Source organism: Pseudorasbora parva, chromosome 17 (genome assembly GCF_024679245.1).
Source record: "Pseudorasbora parva isolate DD20220531a chromosome 17, ASM2467924v1, whole genome shotgun sequence".
NCBI classification, from domain to species: domain Eukaryota; kingdom Metazoa; phylum Chordata; class Actinopteri; order Cypriniformes; family Gobionidae; genus Pseudorasbora; species Pseudorasbora parva.
In genome coordinates, this window is record NC_090188.1 from 40,934,491 (window position 1) to 40,958,991 (window position 24,501).

At 41.5% G+C, this 24,501-nt stretch overlaps 3 protein-coding genes across 3 annotated transcripts in view; 1 reads left to right on the forward strand and 2 right to left on the reverse strand.

Annotated features, from left to right (window-relative positions):
• Positions 1–80: 80 nt before the first annotated feature.
• LOC137044741 (uncharacterized) lies at positions 81–9,605 on the reverse strand. The gene is made up of 11 exons (XM_067421002.1): positions 9,558–9,605; positions 9,256–9,325; positions 7,645–7,704; positions 6,079–6,138; positions 5,923–5,975; positions 3,614–3,671; positions 2,052–2,111; positions 1,898–1,948; positions 1,250–1,521; positions 855–1,048; positions 81–213 (listed from the first exon to the last, which is right to left on the reverse strand). The coding sequence occupies exons 2-11, from the start codon at positions 9,272–9,274 to the stop codon at positions 81–83; spliced, it is 960 nt and encodes a 319-aa protein (XP_067277103.1). The 5' UTR covers positions 9,275–9,325; positions 9,558–9,605.
• Positions 9,606–10,002: 397 nt separating this feature from the next.
• On the reverse strand, positions 10,003–15,788 carry LOC137044742 (uncharacterized). Its single transcript, XM_067421003.1, has 9 exons — positions 15,773–15,788; positions 12,706–12,739; positions 12,349–12,473; positions 11,626–11,658; positions 11,381–11,470; positions 11,167–11,238; positions 10,747–10,835; positions 10,349–10,451; positions 10,003–10,146 (listed from the first exon to the last, which is right to left on the reverse strand). The coding sequence occupies exons 2-9, from the start codon at positions 12,710–12,712 to the stop codon at positions 10,003–10,005; spliced, it is 663 nt and encodes a 220-aa protein (XP_067277104.1). The 5' UTR covers positions 12,713–12,739; positions 15,773–15,788.
• Positions 15,789–24,143: 8,355 nt separating this feature from the next.
• Positions 24,144–24,501, forward strand: part of wu:fj16a03 (uncharacterized protein LOC335475 homolog) — a 5,942-nt gene continuing 5,584 nt past the window's right edge. Inside the window, exon 1 of the mRNA XM_067421701.1 lies at positions 24,144–24,297. Coding sequence (XP_067277802.1) covers positions 24,252–24,297 — 46 coding nt within the window. The 5' untranslated portion in view covers positions 24,144–24,251. The remainder of the gene's footprint in view (positions 24,298–24,501) is intronic.

A 24,501-nucleotide genomic window follows, 5' to 3' on the forward strand; every position in this document is an offset into this window, starting at 1 on the left:
TATTAAAGTGCAGTTATTGTAAAGTTGCAATAAAACTATTGATTATGAAAATAAATATACATTGTTTTCTGTGTCAAACCTTATTTCATACTGTCTTCCAAAAATGAAAAGAAAATATCAACTGCTGTTGGCCCAAAGCGGTGGGTGACCAAATCCAGGTCTGAATCAGGACCAAGGTTTTGCACATTGATCTTCATTCGTTCAATGCTCCTCCTGTAAATAATAATAATAATAAAAAACATTAAAATGTTTGATACTTGAGTAACTACTCACCACAATGCTGCTATTAAATCACTTGTCTATGTCAGAAAACTGGGATTATTACACTTGCATCATAGCCCTAGTCTAAATGCAATACACATTACACCATTCTCTAATTATGTAACCTCTAGATACAGGGACTAGACAGCAGGCTGAAGATGTTTGTACAATGGTAATATTAGAATAAAATGCACATTAGGCCAACTAAGTTTAAAAAAGGGTGAAGAAACTCCAAAATAGTTTCTGTTAACAGAACAAACACTTCTAGAACATTAATGTGCCCAACATTTGTACTTGAAGATAAAAAGAAAAGCAGAAATCTGTCTAAATCCATGCTGCTACCATATTTTCCTATTGGGCCTCAGAGGCCAGCAATCCTAGACACAACAATGTGATATGGAGTTAATGTAGCATAGAATTACATAAACAGTCAGAGACTAACAAGAAATGATTAGGTGTAGGTCATTGAGTGAGAGAGAGAGAGAGAGAGAGAGAGAGAGAGAGAGAGAGAGAGAGAGAGAGAGAGAGAGAGAGAGAGAGAGAGAGAGAGAGAGAGAGAGAGAGAGAGAGAGAGAGAGAAAACAGACACTTACAGTGTTGCTGGGATGTCCTCTTCAGGTATCCCAGCAAGCAGTTTTTCTTTTGGCAAATGTTTGGCCAGTGCCATGCCAAACCCCTTGGCAAGGTCTTCCGCCTCGCCCTCTGTCAATGTGCTAAATATGGTTACCTTTGTTTTTGCCTTTCTCGGCTGCTGCAGCACATTGGGTGGGACATCTTTTTTGCCAACCTATGTATGAACAAGTACAGTGTCACAGATGCAAAGCACGAGAGCAGGGCTTTCTAAATATCAATCATGTACTGTACCGTGCCTGTAAATAGCTATGAGGGGCAGAGTGGGTTTTTATGTGAACTGTTTATGACTGGATGTTATTAATAATTCAACATGATGTTTTTATACTTAAAATGTATGCATAGTTTAAATACAAACCCTTATTAACATCCTGAACATGTTTGTAGACATGTTCTCTGCTTTAACCCTCCTCCTCAACTCCTCTTCATCTACCTCGTAGCTCTTCCCTTGCGCCGTTAGCCTTCCTAAAACTTTGTACACTTTCCTTTCTTTTTCTTTCACTCCCTCATCTTCCCTATGTCTTTCTTCGTTGAGTTTTTCATGCTTCTCTTTCTCCTCCTCCATTTCTTCCTCACTGCAACAGGCCATAGGTTTTCCTATGGCCTCCAACATGGACATAACAGTATTTTCTGTTCAAAAATATGTCAGAACTCATGTCAACATCATAGGTTTACAATGTGGGACAGTTTATAAATATGTAATTATTCTGAGGAGGACTGTCACTCCTTTATATAACACTATATACATGTCTGCTCTTACTATGTCCCATGTCAAAACAAGTAAACAATATTTGTTTATAATATATAAACAAACTGAACACAGAGACTTCTAGGTGTTTTCTACATTATCAAGCTGACACATCATTGGAGCAACATAAACAATATAAATGTTCCGAATGTACAATTACGTAGAGAAAGTTTACAGAGCGAATTTGTTAACAGTTGTGAGTGTAAGTGAGTGAGCGAGCGAGAGTAGATGAAAAGAAAAAGGTTATTAATCTGTTACCCTGTTGTAGTGCAAATCCTTTTGCAGATCTAGATGGTTGGGCTAACAGGCCTGGGTCAGTGGTGTAAAAAGAAACAAATTATAAATGTGTGAGATATCCTAAAAGAAACTTCTACATGATGCAAGGAATCTAACTAGTCAATAAAGCAGTTACCTGAGTGTGATGCACTGCTTGGTGCAGGCAGAGAGATCAGGGCCAATGGGTTGCCGTCATCTGTATGAAAAGTCAAATACAAAAAATTCACATCATTTACGACACTCACATTCAGCGAGTTAGTGAACGAGTGAGAGTGAGTGAGTGAGTGAGTGAGTGAGTGAGTGAGTGAGTGAGTGTGTGAGTGAGTGAGTGAGTGAGTGAGTGAGTGAGTGAGTGAGTGAGTGAGTGAGTGAGTGAGTGAGTGAGCGAGTGAGTGTGTGTGTGAGTGAGTGACTGTGAGTGAGTGAGTGAGTGAGTGAGTGAGAGAATTTGAGTGAGTGAGAGTATGAGTGAGTGAGTGAGTGAGAGAGAGTATTTGAGTGAGTGAGTGAGTGAGTGAGTGAGTGAGAGAGAGTGAGAGTATTTGAGTGAGTGAGTGAGTGAGTGAGAGAGAGTGAGTGAGTGAGAGAGTGAGTGAGTGAGAGTATTTGAGTGAGTGAGAGAGAGAGTATTTGAGTGAGTGAGTGAGAGAGTGAGTGAGAGTATTTGAGTGAGTGAGTGAGTGAGTGAGTGAGTGAGAGTATTTGAGTGAGTGAGTGAGTGAGTGAGTGAGTGAGTGAGTGAGTGAGAGTATTTGAGTGATTGAGTGAGTGAGTGAGTGAGTGAGTGAGAGTGAGTGAGTGAGTGAGTGAGTGAGTGAGTGAGTGAGAGTATTTGAGTGAGTGAGTGAGTGAGTGAGTGAGTGAGTGAGTGAGAGTGAGTGAGTGAGTGAGTGAGTGAGTGAGTGAGTGAGTGAGTGAGTGAGAGTATTTGAGTGAGTGAGTGAGTGAGTGAGTGAGTGAGTGAGTGAGTGAGTGAGTGAGAGTATTTGAGTGAGTGAGTGAGTGAGTGAGTGAGTGAGTGAGTGAGTGAGTGAGTGAGTGAGTGAGTGAGTGAGTGAGTGAGTGAGAGTATTTGAGTGAGTGAGTGAGAGAGAGTGAGTGAGAGTTTTTGAGTGAGTGAGTGAGTGAGTGAGTGAGAGTATTTGAGTGAGTGAGTGAGTGAGTGAGTGAGAGAGAGTGAGTGAGAGTATTTGAGTGAGTGAGTGAGTGAGTGAGTGAGTGAGTGAGTGAGTGAGTGAGTGTGTGTGTGTGTGAGTGAGTGACTGTGAGTGAGAGTATTTGAGTGAGTGAGTGAGTGAGTGAGTGAGTGAGAGAGAGAATTTGAGTGAGTGAGAGTATAAGTGAGTGAGTGAGTGAGAGAGAGTATTTGAGTGAGTGAGTGAGTGAGTGAGAGAGAGTGAGAGTATTTGAGTGAGTGAGTGAGTGAGTGAGAGTGAGTGAGAGAGTGAGTGAGAGTATTTCAGTGAGTGAGAGAGAGAGTATTTGAGTGAGTGAGTGAGAGAGTGAGTGAGAGTATTTAAATGAGTGAGTGAGTGAGTGAGAGTATTTGAGTGAGTGAGTGAGTGAGTGAGATCTAGATGGTTGGGCTAACAGGCCTGGGTCAGTGGTGTAAAAAGAAACAAATTATAAATGTGTGAGATATCCTAAAAGAAACTTCTACATGATGCAAGGAATCTAACTAGTCAATAAAGCAGTTACCTGAGTGTGATGCACTGCTTGGTGCAGGCAGAGAGATCAGGGCCAATGGGTTGCCGTCATCTGTATGAAAAGTCAAATACAAAAAATTCACATCATTTACGACACTCACATTCAGCGAGTTAGTGAACGAGTGAGAGTGAGTGAGTGAGTGAGTGAGTGAGTGAGTGAGTGAGTGAGTGAGTGAGTGAGTGAGTGAGTGAGTGAGTGTGTGTGTGTGTGAGTGAGTGACTGTGAGTGAGAGTATTTGAGTGAGTGAGTGAGTGAGTGAGTGAGTGAGTGAGTGAGTGAGTGAGTGAGTGAGTGAGTGAGTGAGTGAGTGAGTGAGTGAGTGAGTGAGAAAGAGAATTTGAGTGAGTGAGTGAGTGAGAGAGAGTATTTGAGTGAGTGAGTGAGAGAGAGTGAGAGTATTTGAGTGAGTGAGTGAGTGAGTGAGAGAGAGTATTTGAGTGAGTGAGTGAGAGAGAGTGAGAGTATTTGAGTGAGTGAGTGAGTGAGTGAGTGAGAGAGAGTGAGTGAGAGAGTGAGTGAGAGTATTTGAAAAGAAAAGGCACGGAGAGCTTTTTATGCTATTAGGAGAAATATACAAATTGACATCCCAATCAGAATCTGGCTAAAAATAATGAAGACCGTAATAGAGCCCATCGCGCTGTACGGGAGTGAAGTCTGGGGTCCGCTCTCAGACCAAGAGTTCTCAACATGGGACAAACACCCAATAGAGACTCTGCAGACCGAGCTGTGCAAAATCTTGCTACGAGTTCAGCGCAAAACCCCAAATAATGCCTGTAGAGCAGAATTAGGACTATACCCCCTGGTAATAACCATTCAAAAAAGAGCCATTAAATTCCATGCCCACTTAAAAAGTAGCGATGAAAAGACCCTCCATCACAAAGCCCTGACCTACCGAGAGCTGAAGCCAGAGAACAACGCCCTCGGCCGACTGGTCTTAGAGCTGATGTCACAAACTGACAATAAAAACATAGCCAGACCAAACCAAATCATTAAAACACAAAAAGAAAAATACCTCAAACATTGGACAGTTGCAACAGAGAAACAGAGTAAATTGGAATGCTATTTGGCCCTAAACAGAAAATATGAATTGGCAGGATACCTGAGTAAAGTGAGCGACCCTAAGCTGAGGAAAGTCCTGAGCATGTACAGACTCAGTGAACACAGTCTGAGCATAGAGACAGGCAGACACAGACAGACCTGGCTGCCGAAGGAAGAGCGACTGTGTCCTCACTGCACAGAGAAGCAGCTGGAAACAGAGCTACATTTCCTGACATTCTGCCCCAATTATAAAAACATTAGAGACACATTCTATCCCCTTTTCACAACCCATCAGAAAGACTTCCTTCAATTATCAAATATGGACAAACTCCCACTCCTGCTCGGAGAAAGCCCAGCGAACCCAAACCTGGCTGCCAGATACGTGAAGTCCTGTCACGACAAAAGAGCCTCCAGCAGGACAGAGCTAACCACTTTGTAAATATTAGAAGATTGGACATTTTTATTGCTATGTTTATTTTCATGTAATTTTATTTTATTTGTATTATTATTTATTTCGTATAGTGTTATGAATGCTTTGGCAATGTAAAGATTTCCTTCACCATGCCAATAAAGCTGTTTGAATCTTGAATCTTGAATCTTGAGAGTATTTGAGTGAGTGAGTGAGTGAGAGAGAGAGTATTTGAGTGAGTGAGTGAGAGAGAGTGAGTGAGAGTATTTGAGTGAGTGAGTGAGTGAGAGTATTTGAGTGAGTGAGTGAGAGTATTTGAGTGAGAGAGAGAGTATTTGAGTGAGTGAGTGAGAGAGAGAGTATTTGAGTGAGTGAGTGAGAGAGAGTGAGTGAGAGAGAGAGTATTTGAGTGAGTGAGAGAGAGTGAGTGAGTGAGAGAGAGTGAGTGAGAGAGAGAGTATTTGAGTGAGTGAGTGAGTGAGTGAGTGAGTGAGAGAGAGAGTATTTGAGTGAGTGAGTGAGAGAGAGTGAGTGAGAGTATTTGAGTGAGTGAGTGAGTGAGAGTATTTGAGTGAGTGAGTGAGAGTATTTGAGTGAGTGAGTGAGAGAGAGTGAGTGAGTGAGAGTATTTGAGTGAGTGAGTGAGTGAGTGAGAGTATTTGAGTGAGTGAGTGAGAGAGAGTGAGTGAGAGTATTTGAGTGAGTGAGTGAGAGTATTTGAGTGAGTGAGTGAGAGAGAGTGAGTGAGTGAGAGTATTTGAGTGAGTGAGTGAGAGAGAGTGAGTGAGAGTATTTGAGTGAGTGAGTGAGTGAGTGAGTGAGTAGATGAAAAGAGAAAGTTTATTAATTTGTTATCCTGTTGTAGTGCAAATCCTTTTGCAGATCTAGATGGTTGGGCTAACAGGCCTGGGTCAGTGGTGTAAAAAGAAACAAATTATAAATGTGTGAGATATCCTAAAAGAAACTTCTACATGATGCAAGGAATCTAACTAGTCAATAAAGCAGTTACCTGAGTGTGATGCACTGCTTGGTGCAGGCAGAGAGATCAGGGCCAATGGGTTGCCGTCATCTGTATGAAAAGTCAAATACAAAAAATTCACATCATTTACGACACTCACATTCAGCGAGTTAGTGAACGAGTGAGAGTGAGTGAGTGAGTGAGTGAGTGAGTGAGTGAGTGAGTGAGTGTGTGAGTGAGTGAGTGAGTGAGTGAGTGAGTGAGTGAGTGAGTGAGTGAGTGAGTGAGTGAGTGAGCGAGTGAGTGTGTGTGTGAGTGAGTGACTGTGAGTGAGTGAGTGAGTGAGTGAGTGAGAGAATTTGAGTGAGTGAGAGTATGAGTGAGTGAGTGAGTGAGAGAGAGTATTTGAGTGAGTGAGTGAGTGAGTGAGTGAGTGAGAGAGAGTGAGAGTATTTGAGTGAGTGAGTGAGTGAGTGAGTGAGAGAGAGTGAGTGAGTGAGAGAGTGAGTGAGTGAGAGTATTTGAGTGAGTGAGAGAGAGAGTATTTGAGTGAGTGAGTGAGAGAGTGAGTGAGAGTATTTGAGTGAGTGAGTGAGTGAGTGAGTGAGTGAGAGTATTTGAGTGAGTGAGTGAGTGAGTGAGTGAGTGAGTGAGTGAGTGAGAGTATTTGAGTGATTGAGTGAGTGAGTGAGTGAGTGAGTGAGAGTGAGTGAGTGAGTGAGTGAGTGAGTGAGTGAGTGAGAGTATTTGAGTGAGTGAGTGAGTGAGTGAGTGAGTGAGAGTGAGTGAGTGAGTGAGTGAGTGAGTGAGTGAGTGAGTGAGTGAGTGAGTGAGTGAGTGAGTGAGAGTATTTGAGTGAGTGAGTGAGTGAGTGAGTGAGTGAGTGAGTGAGTGAGTGAGTGAGAGTATTTGAGTGAGTGAGTGAGTGAGTGAGTGAGTGAGTGAGTGAGTGAGTGAGTGAGTGAGTGAGTGAGTGAGTGAGAGTATTTGAGTGAGTGAGTGAGAGAGAGTGAGTGAGAGTTTTTGAGTGAGTGAGTGAGTGAGTGAGTGAGAGTATTTGAGTGAGTGAGTGAGTGAGTGAGTGAGAGAGAGTGAGTGAGAGTATTTGAGTGAGTGAGTGAGTGAGTGAGTGAGTGAGTGAGTGAGTGAGTGAGTGTGTGTGTGTGTGAGTGAGTGACTGTGAGTGAGAGTATTTGAGTGAGTGAGTGAGTGAGTGAGTGAGTGAGTGAGAGAGAGAATTTGAGTGAGTGAGAGTATAAGTGAGTGAGTGAGTGAGAGAGAGTATTTGAGTGAGTGAGTGAGTGAGTGAGAGAGAGTGAGAGTATTTGAGTGAGTGAGTGAGTGAGTGAGAGTGAGTGAGAGAGTGAGTGAGAGTATTTCAGTGAGTGAGAGAGAGAGTATTTGAGTGAGTGAGTGAGAGAGTGAGTGAGAGTATTTAAATGAGTGAGTGAGTGAGTGAGAGTATTTGAGTGAGTGAGTGAGTGAGTGAGATCTAGATGGTTGGGCTAACAGGCCTGGGTCAGTGGTGTAAAAAGAAACAAATTATAAATGTGTGAGATATCCTAAAAGAAACTTCTACATGATGCAAGGAATCTAACTAGTCAATAAAGCAGTTACCTGAGTGTGATGCACTGCTTGGTGCAGGCAGAGAGATCAGGGCCAATGGGTTGCCGTCATCTGTATGAAAAGTCAAATACAAAAAATTCACATCATTTACGACACTCGTAAGTGAGTGAGTGCGAGTGAGTGAGAGTGAGTGAGTGAGTGAGTGAGTGAGTGAGTGAGTGAGTGAGTGAGTGAGTGAGTGAGTGCGAGTGAGTGAGTGAGTGCGAGTGAGTGAGTGAGTGAGTGAGTGAGTGAGTGAGTGAGTGAGTGCGAGTGAGTGAGTGAGTGAGTGAGTGAGTGAGTGAGTGAGTGAGAGTGAGTGAGTGAGTGAGAGTGAGTGAGAGTGAGTGTGTGTGAGAGTGAGTGAGTGAGTGAGTGAGTGAGTGAGTGAGTGAGAGTAATTGTGCAGCCCTATTAGAGAATAGTGTTGTCAAAAATATCGATATGTATCGATACTGGAATATTTGAAACGATACGATTCTCCGTTTTTACAGTATCGATACCAGCTGCGCTCTCCTTCTCCGACCGAAAGCGAGTTGACACACACCGGCATATTCTCACTCAGCCCGGTTAACCTCTGAGCGCGGCGAACGCGCGTTCTGCTGGACTCTTTCCTCATGACAGTGTGTTAGTGTTAGTGTGTGATCGGTCTGAATTTCGCGCGGGATTGCACATAAATGAATTCTACTAATCCCCGCAGATTTCGTGCTCACATCTGAAGCGCACACACACAGCCTACCGTAATAAAGCCGCCTCTGACATGATACAAGTGCAAACATTTGCTTCTTTTTCCAGCATATTATTGGTCAAATACACTCAAAGAATTATCAGTGCACAAATGGAAGAGTATTAACGTAAACACAGTCGCAAACAGTTCAGGAAGAACGAGTAACAGGAGCAGTGTTTAGGATCCATGCGTCCGATAGTCTTAAAGGGACCGCAGTCATTTGCTATTCAAACTACAAAAAGACAAACGATCAACTGCTCTTGACTGATCAACTTGTGTAACTTTAATAGTTTCATCTGTACGCTATTGAATTTTTTACAAAGAACATTATCCAATGTTGTTTTAAATGTAATTACTATGCATTTTTTTAATTCAGTTTCTTATCTGAATGTTAGACCTACCTGAAAAAATAAAGCAGTCTATTTCATTTGTATCTTCTATTCTATTGCATTTATTTGTGCTATTGTTTGTAATCTGTTTATTTGTTCTTATTTTATTACTGTTTACTCGTCTTTTTAAATTCAATTTACCATTCGAAATCAAGCTTTCTTGTGCTGTGTGTAAGCTATTGCAACAAAAAGCAAAAATTTGTGAGATAATTTTAATAGTAATTGATCAATTGATCAATAATTGTTCAAATCAAAACGATGCCCAACCCTAAGGAACATGCTGGCCACATGATTTTTTTGTAAAAAATAACAATGAATAATAATAAGTTCTGTTGTCATATTAAGCATCTTATCTTTTTTTTTTTTTTTTACTGTGGTATCGATTTAGTATCGATATATCGATATTTTAGTCTGGTATCGTATCGAAGTCATAATTTTGGTATCGTGACAACACTATTAGAGAATCAACTTTTGTTATTACGTCACTTCTGAGATTTTGTCTTTTACCTTGACATATGTAGCACATGGGTGTGGTTGCACACTCTACATGCAACACTGCCCCACAGGTACATGCAGCCTGATAAAACAAAATACAGAGACATTACATATACAAGATGGATGTGAAACACAAAGTATGATATCTGTAAGGATGATTATTTTAGGCCAACAATTTTTTGATAAGTTTAAAAAAAAATTATGAACCTGTGAGTGTATGGTGTGTATATGCATTTTTGTGTATTCACATTTAGAATATGATGATTATGCATGAAGACACATACAGAATATCACTATCGTATGTGAACACTTACTTTCTTTATCCCTGAAACATTTTTGGCACAAATTCCACACTTTTTTGTTCGATCTGTAAATATATACAGTATATTATAATTATTTTTTGGCTTAAAGGAACAGTTTCAGATTTTTGACCACTTGCCCCATTTCCAGTTACATTGACCAACAAAAATATTTTTTCTTGCTGTTGTACATCCACAGTTCTGGCTATCTAACCCCAAAACAAACATAATTTGACCACTTATCAAGCGCGTATAAAAGGTTCTGAAACTTTGGCTTATGGATTTTTTTTATTTTTTATTTAAGTGGCCTGTTGCTTTTCCTTTTTGACTTACAAAGGAGACACTGATTATCTCCAGTCTCCTTAAACAACATTGTTGATGTGTAAGAAATATGGCAAGGGCCCAAAATTCTGACCCTTCAAATATATATATATATATATATATATATATATATATATACTTATCCATTGATAACATTTCCATCAATAAGGAACATATCTAAAGACTGAAACAAAAGTGAGGCCAGGCGCATTCTCTCTTGTTGTATTACAGGGCACTGGAAGAAGGTAATGCAGCCACCAGACTTCATAAACTCAGTGGCAAACTTGAAGGAAGACAAAAGTATTTTAAAAGAAAATGCAAGACAGAGGAAAAAAAGGATATTAGTCACTAAATACAGATTCTGACATGTTATTCACCCTTTAATATAAGTACAAGGGGAAATTATGTATGACAGAAAGTTTAAATTCAATTGGTTACAACACATGCCTGCAGTGATCTAGGCTTGGTAATGGAAATTAACTTACCGCAAGTGTGTGGACACCACATGACACTGAATCAGTTTGCATATTGTGCTTTATGGTTTTAAGGTCCCACTCTCCTTTCACTCCCCTTGCAGATGCAAATGCACTGTAATCAACAAAATAAATCAACACTGAAATCCAACTCCAACATATAATTTTAAAATAATTATTTTGTCATACTTATAACCATATCAGTCAAAACTCCATTTCAATTTTGGCTACTAAATTTGGCTACTAAATTTTTTGGTGAGTATATGTGCTAGTCGTGTGAGCATAATTGAACAACAGCGGAACTATATACTGTATATAATGGGAGAAGGTACTGCCATATTGGCTTTAAAGTAGACCTTTGCCTCTAGACGACTGACATCCCTATAGTAAACAAAACAATGAATACCAACCACCAGTGTTGAGCAATTGCTTGGCACTGCCACTCCGTCTCTCCAAGGGAATTGAAATAGGTGATGCACCTGCTGTCAACATTGCAATGCTAAAACAGAAGTATTTGACATTATAATAACCATAAGACACTTATTGCAATATGTTCTGCCAATTTGCAGCTGTCATTGGCCTCCAGTGTATGAGAACATGTCTTAAACAACACATTGAAGAAATTGCTGATGTTGAAGAAATCTGACAATAACAATGTTAGTCAGATTTGTTCATTTTCATGGGTTTTGTGGTGTTTAAGACACATTTTTACACAAAATAGAAGCATTTGGAAGTGGTGATTTGGCAGATAACTAAGATTTTTATGTAAAGGAAAGAATAAAATGGAATCTACATGTGAAAAACAAAAACTTTAAAGAGGTTTGACTCACAAAAAAACTCCAGTGATTGCCACGCTCAAGATATACGCCAACCACCTCTTTGGCCCCTTCAAAAATGTTATTCTGTAATTCAGCGAAATAGAAAATGAATTCAAAGGTATAAAATATGACAATGTTTAATTCAGCTAACTGACACCTAGCAGTGATTCATTAACATAATGCCTACCAAATACATGCAGGTAAGAGACAAAACATTTCATCATACCTTCAGAAAATAATGACTTTTTGCCCTTTTGGAGCCATCTAGTATTTTTGTGAGAGCCTGGGAATTCACATGCACAACCCCTTGGCGATCCTGATTTAAGGTTGAGAAATAAAATATTGTTTTGCATTTTCACATTCTAACATTTAAATCAAGAACTGAATAGAGAAATAAACGTGTTAAAGCAAGCTTAACTGCACATTTAGATATATCCAAATTCAAATTATTGCTGGTAAAATTACACTTACCTTGCTAAGGACATTACATATTGAATTCATGACCTGAAAATTTCAAGGCAAAAATTTAAGGTAAAAGATTTGAACTGCTCTATATTTTGAATCACATAGAAATGTTGTGAATCATTTATCACCAGTCCTGTGCTAGACCTTTATGGTTCCACAAATGAAAACAAAATAAATAATTAAGTAGGGTAAACGTACCTATTAAGCCCAAGTACCCATTAAGCACACTACTATCTTTGAGCTCAGATTACATATTATAAATATATATAATCATCCTACTTGATGTCTTAACCAATTGATGTGCTTGTTATTATATGCCTTCTGTAATGTCAAGTTAATCAGACCATTGCACTCGGAGATATGGGTATCCATTCACAGTGTCTGGTGGACATTTCTGTGATTTTACACTGTCTTTTAAAGACTTCGTATTATTGTTCGGTAAGCTTAAAGGGTCCCTATTATGAAAACCACAGCTTCAGTGTGACATCAATAAGAAAAAGTATAGTTTCATAGAAATTATCAATAATAGGTGTTCATATTTACATTTGTATGAATTTAATACATGACCTAGATTATTTATTTAGCAAAATTCCCCTTTTAAATTTAATCGAATAATATTTATTCCATAATGTGAAGGCTAAATGCTAGTCAGAGGACATGGTTGTTTGTTTTGGTGGTATGGAAAGTGGAAAAGAATAAGTGTAAATATTTGCAAGGATATTAAGTTACCTCATCAGAAACCTCCTTGTCCTCCATTAAACTTGTGAAACTTTTCACTTGTAGACTATATGGCCCCACACTTCCAATTGGGAAAGCTGGCCTCTTATTTTGAAGACACCTTAATGGCCTAACATCTACAAAGATAAAGAATAATTCATAGATGACACATTTTGCAAGAACGTTAGGTTTTCATTAACAATACAAATTAAATTGGCCATCTGAAAGAAATGCAAAGGTATGTTTATTATAACATGTAGCTTACAGAAGCAACCCCTCCCCCCAACAGCAAGGTATACATTGTGTTAGAGTTGAACAGATGTTAAATTAAACATAGTTAAATTACATTAAATAAAGTGAAAATCATACCTTCCATTTTGCGATCTTATTGCAACTTGGTGACCTTCAAATACAGAAGCAACAATTAAGACAGTGAAAGGTCTTCTCTGAGGTCATTATAACCATCAGGGAAGCAATTTGGAACACATTTTACTCTATTTTATCCATGTAGATTCTCTGTAAAAAAAACTGGTCAGGGGTTGGGAACCACTTATGTGCTCCAGATTATTGACATTTATGTTATAAAATTGACAGCTGTATGACTGAATAATATATTTTGGATGCAGTATATTTATTTCTTCATTCATTAGTTCATTCAACTATTTTGTTCTCTTAGTCAAGCATTTTAAAATAAATACAACAACAATGATGTTAAAAAATCAGATTCTGAAGCAAGTACAGTCAGTATGACATTGATATTATGATACTGTGTTTGGCCTACTAACTTTTTTTTTTTTTGGATCTTGAATTAATATTAATATTCATTATTTAGTTATAGCAAATGCAGGGAATGGGTGCTGCCATATCCTTCCACTTCATTACATGACAACTGTGCAGATATGGGACAGCATATATAAAATAGCTTGAGATCAGCATCCCACTCACAGCAGAACTAAATTCATCATGGTAATGCATGTCTGAAGACAACATCATGTAACAGAATCAGTCAGTGATGACCTGAGGTCAACATATGCATATGATGGTCTGAAGACAACATCATGTAACAGAATCAGTCAGTGATGACTTGAGGTCAACATATGCATATGATGGTCTGAAGACAACATCATGTAACAGAATCAGTCAGTGATGACCTGAGGTCAACATATGAATATGATGGTCTGAAGACAACATCATGTAACAGAATCAGTCAGTGATGACCTGAGGTCAACGTATGCATATGATGGTCTGAAGACAACATCATGTAACAGAATCAGTCAGTGATGACTTGAGGTCAACATATGCATATGATGGTCTGAAGACAACATCATGTAACAGAATCAGTCAGTGATGACCTGAGGTCAACATATGCATATGATGGTCTGAAGACAACATCATTTAACAGAATCAGTCAGTGATGACTTGAGGTCAACATATGCATATGATGGTCTGAAGACAACATCATGTAACAGAATCAGTCAGTGATGACCTGAGGTCAACATATGCATATGATGGTCTGAAGACAACATCATGTAACAGAATCAGTCAGTGATGACCTGAGGTCAACATATGCATATGATGGTCTGAAGACAACATCATGTAACAGAATCAGTCAGTGATGACTTGAGGCCAACATATGCATATGATGGTCTGAAGACAACATCATGTAACAGAATCAGTCAGTGATGACCTGAGGTCAACATATGCATATGATGGTCTGAAGACAACATCATGTAACAGAATCAGTCAGTGATGACCTGAGGTCAACATATGCATATGATGGTCTGAAGACAACATCATGTAACAGAATCAATCAGTGATGACCTGAGGTCAACATATGCATATGATGGTCTGAAGACAACATCATGTAACAGAATCAGTCAGTGATGACCTGAGGTCAACGTATGCATATGATGGTCTGAAGACAACATCATGTAACAGAATCAGTCAGTGATGACTTGAGGTCAACATATGCATATGATGGTCTGAAGACAACATCATGTAACAGAATCAGTCAGTGATGACTTGAGGTCAACATATGCATATGATGGTCTGAAGACAACATCATGTAACAGAATCAGTCAGTGATGACCTGAGGTCAACATATGCATATGATGGTCTGAAGACAACATCATGTAACAGAATCAGTCAGTGATGACCTGAGGTCAACATATGCATATGATGGTCTGAAGACAACATCATGTAACAGAATCAGTCAGTGATGAATTGAGGCCAACATATGCATATGATGGTCTGAAGACAACATCATGTAACAGAATCAGTCAGTGATGACTTGAGGTCAACATATGCATATGATGGTCTGAAGACAACATCATGTAACAGAATCAGTCAGTGATGAATTGAGGCCAACATATGCATATGATGGTCTGAAGACAACATCATGTAACAGAATCAGTCAGTGATGACCTGAGGTCAACATATGCATATGATGGTCTGAAGACAACATCATGTAACAGAATCAGTCAGTGATGACTTGAGGTCAACATATGCATATGATGGTCTGAAGACAACATCATGTAACAGAATCAGTCAGTGATGACTTGAGGTCAACATATGCATATGATGGTCTGAAGACAACATCATGTAACAGAATCAGTCAGTGATGACTTGAGGTCAACATATGCATATGATGGTCTGAAGACAACATCATGTAACAGAATCAATCAGTGATGACTTGAGGTCAACATATGCATATGATGGTCTGAAGACAACATCGTGTAACAGAATCAATCAGTGATGACCTGAGGTCAACATATGCATATGATGGTCAGAAGACAACATCGTGTAACAGAATCAATCAGTGATGACCTGAGGTCAACATATGCATATGATGGTCTGAAGACAACATCATGTAACAGAATCAATCAGTGATGACCTGAGGTCAACATATGCATATGATGGTCTGAAGACAACATCATGTAACAGAATCAGTCAGTGATGACTTGAGGTCAACATATGCATATGATGGTCTGAAGACAACATCATGTAACAGAATAAATCGGTGATATAAGATAATACTGATAAATAAGCTAAATTAAACACTTCTACGTTACCTGGAACTCGCAGCGAGTCAATCGCGTGGCGCTGTAACGTTAATGTTAACGGTACAGTCTGTTGGACCGAGCTGCACGCAAAGTAACGTTAGTGCTGTTAAGATGCAACTGAACGCAACAGATTTTTGCGCTTAGATGCTAATTAAAGAGATTTTAAGAACCTTTGCTGTGTCACTGGCACCCATATATATGTAACGTTATCACTTAACCTACACAGTCTGTAACGTTAGTCCTGTTCAATGTAGCAATGGTGATTAATCTTGGCTGGTAATCTGACAATTCACTCGCAAATGCAAACTAATGTCATAGTAGCATACTGCTGTACACTAATATTATAATTTAGTTTTTTAAATCATTTGACTTACCTTGTAACTGCTGTGCTTTTGGCAGATGGGATGCACGCACGCACTGTCTGCAATGCGCACTGCAGAGGCGGTAGTTTTTTTTTTTTTTTTTTTTTTAATTTGGCGGACTCTGCAGGCAGGGGGGGGAGGGGGCGCAAGTCTCGTGGTGATGACGTCACAAACGCTGATTGGCTAAGGCAATTGTTGTCCCAGGGTCATCATTGAAGCACATTGGTCTCAGGAAAACAAGGATAGACTTAGTCTGCCAGCCATCACACGTTCCACGAACACTCTTACACTGATGACATCAGGGAACCACACAGAAAGCATTAACTTTTTTCTCACTGATCCACCCCTGGTTCCTGTCGTCCTTGGTAACCCTTGGCTGGTTAAGCATAACTCCAGGGTCTACTGGGGACATAATTCTATTTCTGCCTGGAGTAATCAGTACTTTGCCTCTTGTCTTGTGTCTGCTTGTACGTCTGTGTCTAGTTCTGTGTTGCAAGATGAGTCTGTGAACTTATGAAGCGTGAAGGAAGTGTTCAGTAAGACCCGTGGCAGCTTCTCTACCTCCTCATCGTACCTATGACTGTGCGATAGATTTACAGTCATGTACATCTCCGCCTACGGGCAAGTTATGCTCACTTTCGATTCCTCAAAGGGAGGACATGGAGAAATATATTTCTGATTCACTAGCTTCTAGGTTCATCTGGCCTTTCTCTTCTCCAGCAGGGGCAGTGTTCTTTTTTTGTGGGTAAGAAGGGTGGTTCCTTGTGACCTTGCATTGATTCCCAAAGGCTGAACAACATCACGGTTAAGAATACCTACCCTTTGCTGTTGATGTCTTCAGCTTCCGAGGAGTTTCAGGGAGCATCCATATTCACTAAATTGGACTTACGTAATGCTTATCATTTGGTTCGCATAAGGGAGGGGGATGAGTGGAAGACGTTTATTACCCCCAGGGGCCATTTTGAATATTTGGTCATGCCTTTTGTGCTGTTTAACTCCCCTGCGGTCTTCCACGCACTTGTCAATGACGTGCTGAGGGATATGGTCGATCAGTTCATTTATGTTTACCTGGACGACATTGATTTTTCCTTTTCTCTCCAGGAACATGTTCAGCACTTCAGACGACTGCTCCAGAAGTTGCTAGTGAATAAGCTTTTTGTCAAAGCAGAGAAATGCGCATTTCACGCACAGTCCATTCTTTCCTTGGGTATCGTCTCATCTGAGGGAATGTGCATGGATCCCAAAAAAGGTTAAGGCTGTGGTAGAGTGACCAAGTCTCTGATCCTTCACATCAGCTCGTGGTGGAGGTCGATGCGTCGGAGGTCGGGGTTGGTGCGGTTCATTCACAGCGCTCTTCCTCAGATGACAAGATGCACCCGTGCAAGTTTTTCTCCCATTATATGTCACCTACCGAATGGAATTACGACATTGGTAACAGAGTTGTTGGCGGTCTAATTTGCATTGGAAGAGGGAATTTGGAGTACATCAGACCTGCTAAAAAAAGACAATTCCAGGCGGGCTCGGTGGTCCCTTTTTTCAGTCATGTTGATTTTCTCTCTTGTACCGCCTGGGTTCCAAGAACATCAAGCCTGGTGCTTCTATATTGCGTTTTTGACCGCTCCAAATGCCCATCCACTCCCTAGTGTATTTTACTTTAGATACTCATTGTCTCCACACTCACATGGTAGATCGAATCAAAGGTCAAATCGGCCTTAGAAGGGGAAATTCCTCTGCCCGGCAGACCACTGAGTCAATTATTCGTTATTCGTTTGTATGATGGGGTCATTGTTCTAATGTGGCTTGTCATCCAGGCGTTAATCGAACCAGTTTTTTGGTTAAGCAATGATTCTGGTGGCCTGGTATGGCTCGTGTCATTTGGGTATTTGTTTTGGCCTGTTTGGTTTGTGCCATTGCTAAGACTTCCAATCGTCCCCCAGATCGGTTACTCTAACCACTGCCAGTCCCTTTGAGACCCTGGTCCCACATTGCACTAGATTTTATTACCTCCCTCTCACCCTACCAGGGCAAGATGGTCGTTTTGACAATCGTGGACTAGTTCTCGAAGACGGATCATTTTATTCCCTTAGCCTCTGCCACAGTGGCTGTCATACATTACAACTCTCATATACATGGCCTCCCGATAGATGTGGTTTCCGACAGGGGGCCCCAATTTATATCCAAATTCTGAAGAGAGTTTTGTAGATTACTGGGAGCGACTGTAAGTCTGTCCTTGGGTTATCATCCCCAGAACAATGGTCAGACCGAGCGGGCTGTAAGGAATTGATAAGATGGAAAATAGCAATATATAATATTATTTTAAATGTTGCTTATGGTCTTAATCTTTTTAGGGACAAATGCAAAAGTATAAATGAAACTCCTTTATTACAGAGTCTTTAAATCCGATTTGACCTCTTCCGGCACCCATAAGAGCACGATTGGCTTGGCTGGCTTCACCGTGTATTTTCATAAAGCTTGGCATGTTTATCCTTGAGTAAAAAAAACAATATGGCAAAAGCCCTGAAATATGGACTATATTGCACCAGAGACGTTTAAGATGGATGCTGAATCGACATACAGCAAGACAGCATTGTCGCTATCCATGCAAAATTAACGGTAGTACAATTAAAATCAATATGCTTGATGACTAAAAATAGCTATTTTGTGTGTAAAGACACAAGTTTAAAATTCATAAATTTAATAACAAACTGGATAAAGCCATCAAGTTCTTAAAATAACTCCAGCACAGAGAAACAAACACACACACACACACACACACACACACACGCACGCACACACACACACAGCAGTTTGGCAGGTCTAGAAACAGATCGGGTCACCTCCGGTCCGGATTGTCCGGTTCTGGGCATCAAAGATAGTGCATAATGCTAATGTACTGGGGTGCGATAAAGTTATTCTTTAAATGTCACTCAGCTACAGTCGATCGCCCGCTTCCCTGACAACCCATGTTGTGAGCGTTGGTTGGTCCGACCCGCAGCGCTCTGAAACCAGCACCGGTAAACGGGAGCGAGCCCAGCCCACTCATCAGAGAAGTGTCCGCTCTTATTTTGAAAAGGGCTTATTGAGGGGGCGTGACATCACATTGAAGCAATACCCCTGATTGGCTGACTACACATGTGGATCGCAGTCACGCAACTCTGCGGAAAGATAGGTGCCAAAAAGATTTGTAGACGTGTGTGAGTGATCTGTGAATGCCCTGTGATCTGCAAACACAGATTCAACACTTGCTGAGTGTGGCAGGGGAGGCGTGGTTTTGCGGGATCTGTAGAGGGATAGAGAATGTGGAGCCGAGCGGAGCGTAAGTGGGTCAAGTGCAAATGAATAACACCTGTGTCTGATTGCAGTAATTGCCGTGGAGAGACGGCTTAAAAGCCACGGCAGAGAGAGAGACGAGGAGGAGAGAGTTTTGGACTGGGACTGAGACGGTGTGCTGGCTGTGAGGAGTGATAGTGAAAGCAGAGATCGACTGATTGACGTTTGAAGAACCTGCTTATGTTTGAGGCGCCCACGTGCGCCTGTTATGTTTATTTCTGAGTGTTTGAATAAAAACCAGAGTCCCAGTCCAGCCGACCCCGCCTTCTTCCTTTCACCCAAGAACCTAACCACACTGGTGCCAAAACCCGGGAGGAAGAAGTGTGCACGCCGCCATGGAAACTCCGTCACGCCACCCACTTGCGGACCTGGTGCAATCGCTTGCGGGCCTCCACCAGGAAACCCACCAGGATCTGCGGGCCGTCAGGGAGGAGCAGCAAAAGAGGTTCGAGGCGCTCCTCCAGGCCCAGCATGAGGACCGCGAGCTGTTCCGGAGCTGGATGGACCGGGTTCAGGCCAGTCCCAGACCCGCCAGAGACTCGGCCGCCACCATCGCGCTCTCGAAGATGGGACCGATGGACGACATGGAGGCGTTCATCGACCTCTTTGAGAGGTCCGCCGCCGCTCGGGACTGGCCCAAGGATGACTGGCCAATGCGGCTCCTGCCCCTACTATTGGGAGAAGCGCAGGTAGCCGCCCACCAATTGCCAGTCAAGAACCTCCTGGTCTACGACGACCTCAAGCGCGCCATTCTGCAGCGGGTCGGTTCTGAAGCCGGCAGTTCTGAAGCCGGCCCTTCATCTTTGCACACCAGCTCCGGGACTCGTGCCGCAAGTGGCTGATGGCCGGAGAATGCGACGCCGAGGGAATCATCGATCGTGTGGTGCTGGAGCAGTTCGTCGCGCGGCTTCCAGTGCCACCGCCCGGCGTCGCTGGACCAGGCCATCCAGTTGGCGGAGGACCAGATGGTGGCGTGCCACGGGGTCGGCGAGCCCTTGCCAGCGGCTTCTCTCTCTCTTGTCTCTCTCTCTCTCCTCCTGGCCCCACCCCATCTCTCTCTAAACCTGTCCCCGCTCCCAGGTCCAGAGCTGGAGTGCCGCCCCGGCCAGCGCCGAGGTGGAGAACGGGGGGCGCGGCCGAGACATCGGCGACTCCCAGGCCGGCGGCCCGGGGAGGAGGAAGCCTGGATCCGTTTCCGGGATCATTATCCCCGTCCCTCTCTCCACGCCAAGGGCTGGACCCACTTCCAGCCACTAGGGCGGCGGGGAGGCCTGGGCCGGCTTGTTGGCGCTGTGGGGACCCGGGACACTTTATTGATCGGTGTCCTATGATGGACGTGGGGACGCTGGTCAGGGTCCCCGATGCGCCACAAGCCGCCCCCGATCAAGCTGGCCTGTACCAGATACCTGTGAGTATCAAGGGGGGTACCTATCAGGCTTTGGGGGATTCGGGGTGTAACCAAACCTCCATCCATCAAAGTCTGATTTCACCTAGGGCATTGGGTAACAGCCGCATGGTTAAGGTGAGGTGTGTGCAAGGGGAAGTGGTGAACTATCCGTTGGTGCCCGTGGATATCCAATTTAGGGGACAAACGCATAGTGTTGAGGTTGCAGTTAACCCGCGCCTCCGGCATCCAATAATTTTGGGGACGAATTGGCCAGCGTTTAACAAATTATTAGGGCACTTATGTGTGGATGCCTCTTGGGGGAAGAACGGAAGTGGGAGGATAGCGGTTGCGCAGTTGGGCAGTTCCGGGGGAACAGAGCGCAATGGGACCGCCCATCTTCTCAGAGCGTGATGACTTTCCCTTGGAACAATCCCAGGACGAGACGCTCAAAAACGCATTTGCTCAGGTCCGTTCCATCGACGGCCACCGCGTCCACCCTGAACAGCCACTCTCCTATCCATACTTCTCAGTTATAAATAACCACTTGTATCGGGTGGTCCAAGACGCCCAGTCAAAGCAAGATACAACGCAATTGTTAGTACCAAAAAGCCGCCGGGAAATGCTTTTCCAGACGGCTCATTCCATTCCAATGGCGGGACATTTAGGTCAAACGGCCACATTAAACCGCCTCATGGCCCGATTCTTTTGGCCGGGCATTCACGAGAATGTACGCCGGTGGTGTGCGTCTTGTCGTGAATGTCAGTTGGTGAACCCACCGGCCACCCCAAAAGCACCGTTGTGCCCCCTTCCATTAATGCAGGCCCCCTTCGAAAGAATTGGTATGGACCTCATCGGGCCATTGGACCGGTCAGCACGGGGACATCGCTTTGCGTTGCGATATCCCGAAGCAGTTCCAATCCGCACTATTTCGGCAAAAAGTGTGGAGAGCGCTCTGTTTTCATTAATCTCACGGGTGGGAATCCCGAAAGAGATTCTCACCGATCAAGGCACGGCGTTTATGTCACGGACGATCCGCGAACTGTACGAATTATTGGGCATTAAGGCGATCCGTACCAGCGTCTATCACCCACAAACAGATGGTCTGGTGGAACGTTTTAATCGCACGTTAAAAGCCATGATTCGTAAGTTCGTTCACGAAGACGCCAAGAATTGGGATAGATGGCTTGAGCCTCTGTTGTTCGCTGTTCGCGAGGTCCCCCAAGCCTCCACAGGAGCAAAGCACAGAATGTGGAAGAATGTCTTTTTACAGTGGTTTGAAAATACAAGTTAGGCTGTGTTTGTTTGCAAATTGTGAGGAGGGCATTTGTGGATTTTTTTAATGGGAAAACAGCGAAACAGTTGTGCCAAAATTCTGAAAATAAATGCAACGCAATCTACAAACAAATAATGACCCTCATGCGCAGACAAATCACTTAGCATTCATTCACATCCTGTACAAGTACAAGTCACTGATTTCTATTTGTGAATCATAAAAAGTTGGTTTGCAGATTTTAAATCTATTTGCATTTCATCTTTGTATGTCATGAAGAGTCTGTTTGTGGATGTTTTATCTATTTGTAGATCTTGTTTTACATTTTTGATCATGAGGAGTTTGTTTGCAGATTTTTAAATTATTTTTGTAGATCTTGTTTTGTGTTTACAAATTGTAATATGCATTTTTGACTCATAGTCTCTTCATTTTCAATGATTATGGCATTATTTTGTCACAACAGTGAACTGAGCCTGCGGCGTCAGAGGGAGAAGGCAATACTCGCTGGAGGGGTCAGGCTGCATAATCATTTCTAAAACTTTGGTACAATTTGGTACTGTTTGGTACAACAACACTAATATGCTATAATACTCCATAGAAAACTCCATAGAAAAGCCAGAAACTAAGCTTTTTTTTGCACAGTCCTATCTAAAGGGCTAATGGTGCCACCTGGTTATCAACTGTAAAAATTAACATTTGTACCTCTTCCCAACAGGGAAAACCATCAACAATCAAAAATGCATGAGTATATGGTAGGGGTGTAACGATTCGTTTAACAACGATTCGATTCGTATCACGATTTGAGGTTGTCGATACGATTTAAGGACAATATTGGTTCATTTAGAATGATATGATCCGAAACAATTCAGTAACTTGAAATCAATTCAGTAACTTATTAACCAAAAATGTTATTCAGTGTGACTGCTTTATTTCAACCGAATCAAATCGTTGTTAAAACGAATCGTTACACCCCTAGTATATGGTGTCATGGCTTTGGAATCAAAAAATGTGGTTATAATGGAAGTCAATGGGGCAAAAACTACAAAATGCTGTACAAAAACTAACAATGCATCAAAGCCAATGTTTTTTCTCTAATCTTTGACATGTCCGAAACTGTGATAAAAGGTTAAAAAAAAAATCCAGTCCACAATTATATTTTATATTTAAAAAAATCAGTCATTTTGTGTTTTTTCCCCCCAAATCAGTGACATCATTTATGAAAATGCCAATTAAACAGTTAAAATCCTGATTTTTTTAAAAAACATTTAGTAGTTTTGATCAGGACTGAAGTCAATTTTATTTTCATAAAGATATTTCATACAAATACATTTCTAATAACTTTACAAAACTTTGAAGCTTATTATAGCTTTTTTTGATTATAAAACATATTATCATTTTGACTTTACAGTAAACTGCCAGGTGTCTGCTTTCAAATGAGACCATAATTATGCTTTTAGTGCAAAGGATTAGCAAACTGTATTTGTTTTAGTCTGAGTATGCATTTCTTAGGATTTTTTTCAAAATTTGGAATTCAGCTTAACAGGTTAAAAGATTTATGCAAAAAAAAAAAATCATTTTTACAGCAATTTAATTTAGTGTCTGTTTTCAGCCACGAGGGTAACGGAAGGGCAGTGAACTGGAGGGATGCACAAGGGTTTAAAGCACGAGATGTGAAACACATGGGTCAACGCTGCAAAGAGTGAGATAACCGAAGGCAAAACCGGTCGGATAAAACAGAGCCAATTTCCAAGAAGATGAAGGGAGGGGCAAGTTACGTGTGGAAAGCCACACTATATATGCATAGTACAGTACATTTGCCTTACAGGAAACTTAAACTTCTAATCGTATTTTTTATTTTTTTGTTACATTTTCAGTGTTTAATTTTAGTAATAATATGTTGAGGGCTTCTTTAAACTTAAACCAACCTTAGATCTGTATTTCAAAGCATTCATTTGAACTAAAATAAAGTGATAAATATTAAATGTCATGTTGTTTTACTTGCTGTTTCTTTGTAATTCTTTGTGAAACCTTCTTGCAATTTCTGAGTGAGAATTGTTTTCACACCATTTCTGTTTCCCATATGATTCTAACCACAACTATTAATCTCACACACACACACACACACACACACACACACACACACACACACACACACACACACACACACACACACACACACACACACACACACACACACACACACACACACACACACACACACACACACACACACACACACACACACACACACACACACACACACACACACACACACACACACACACACACACACACACACACACACACACACGTATTTCATCACTATTTGTTTCTATAATATCCCTGGAGATAAGACTGTTTACACTTTGCACACTGTGTGTATGGGTGTGTTTGACACACGTCACCCTTGCGTATCCACAACGACGCTTTAAAAGTGCAAAAGCTCAGATTCCAGCAGACATTTCTGACACTTCATCACCGACACACACACACACAGATCCACAATGAAGGCCTGGTTTGTTCTGCTCCTGTTGCTGCCTCTCTGCATGGGTGAGTCCCCAGATCACATCAGGTTATAGAGATTATAGAGATTCAATTATTATTTCTACAGATTACATGATTAGTCATTTCTAGATTAAATTATTATTTCTACAGATTACATGATTAGTCATTTCTAGATTAAATTATTATTTCTACAGATTACATGATTAGTCATTTCTAGATTAAATTATTATTTCTGAATTATTTCTACAG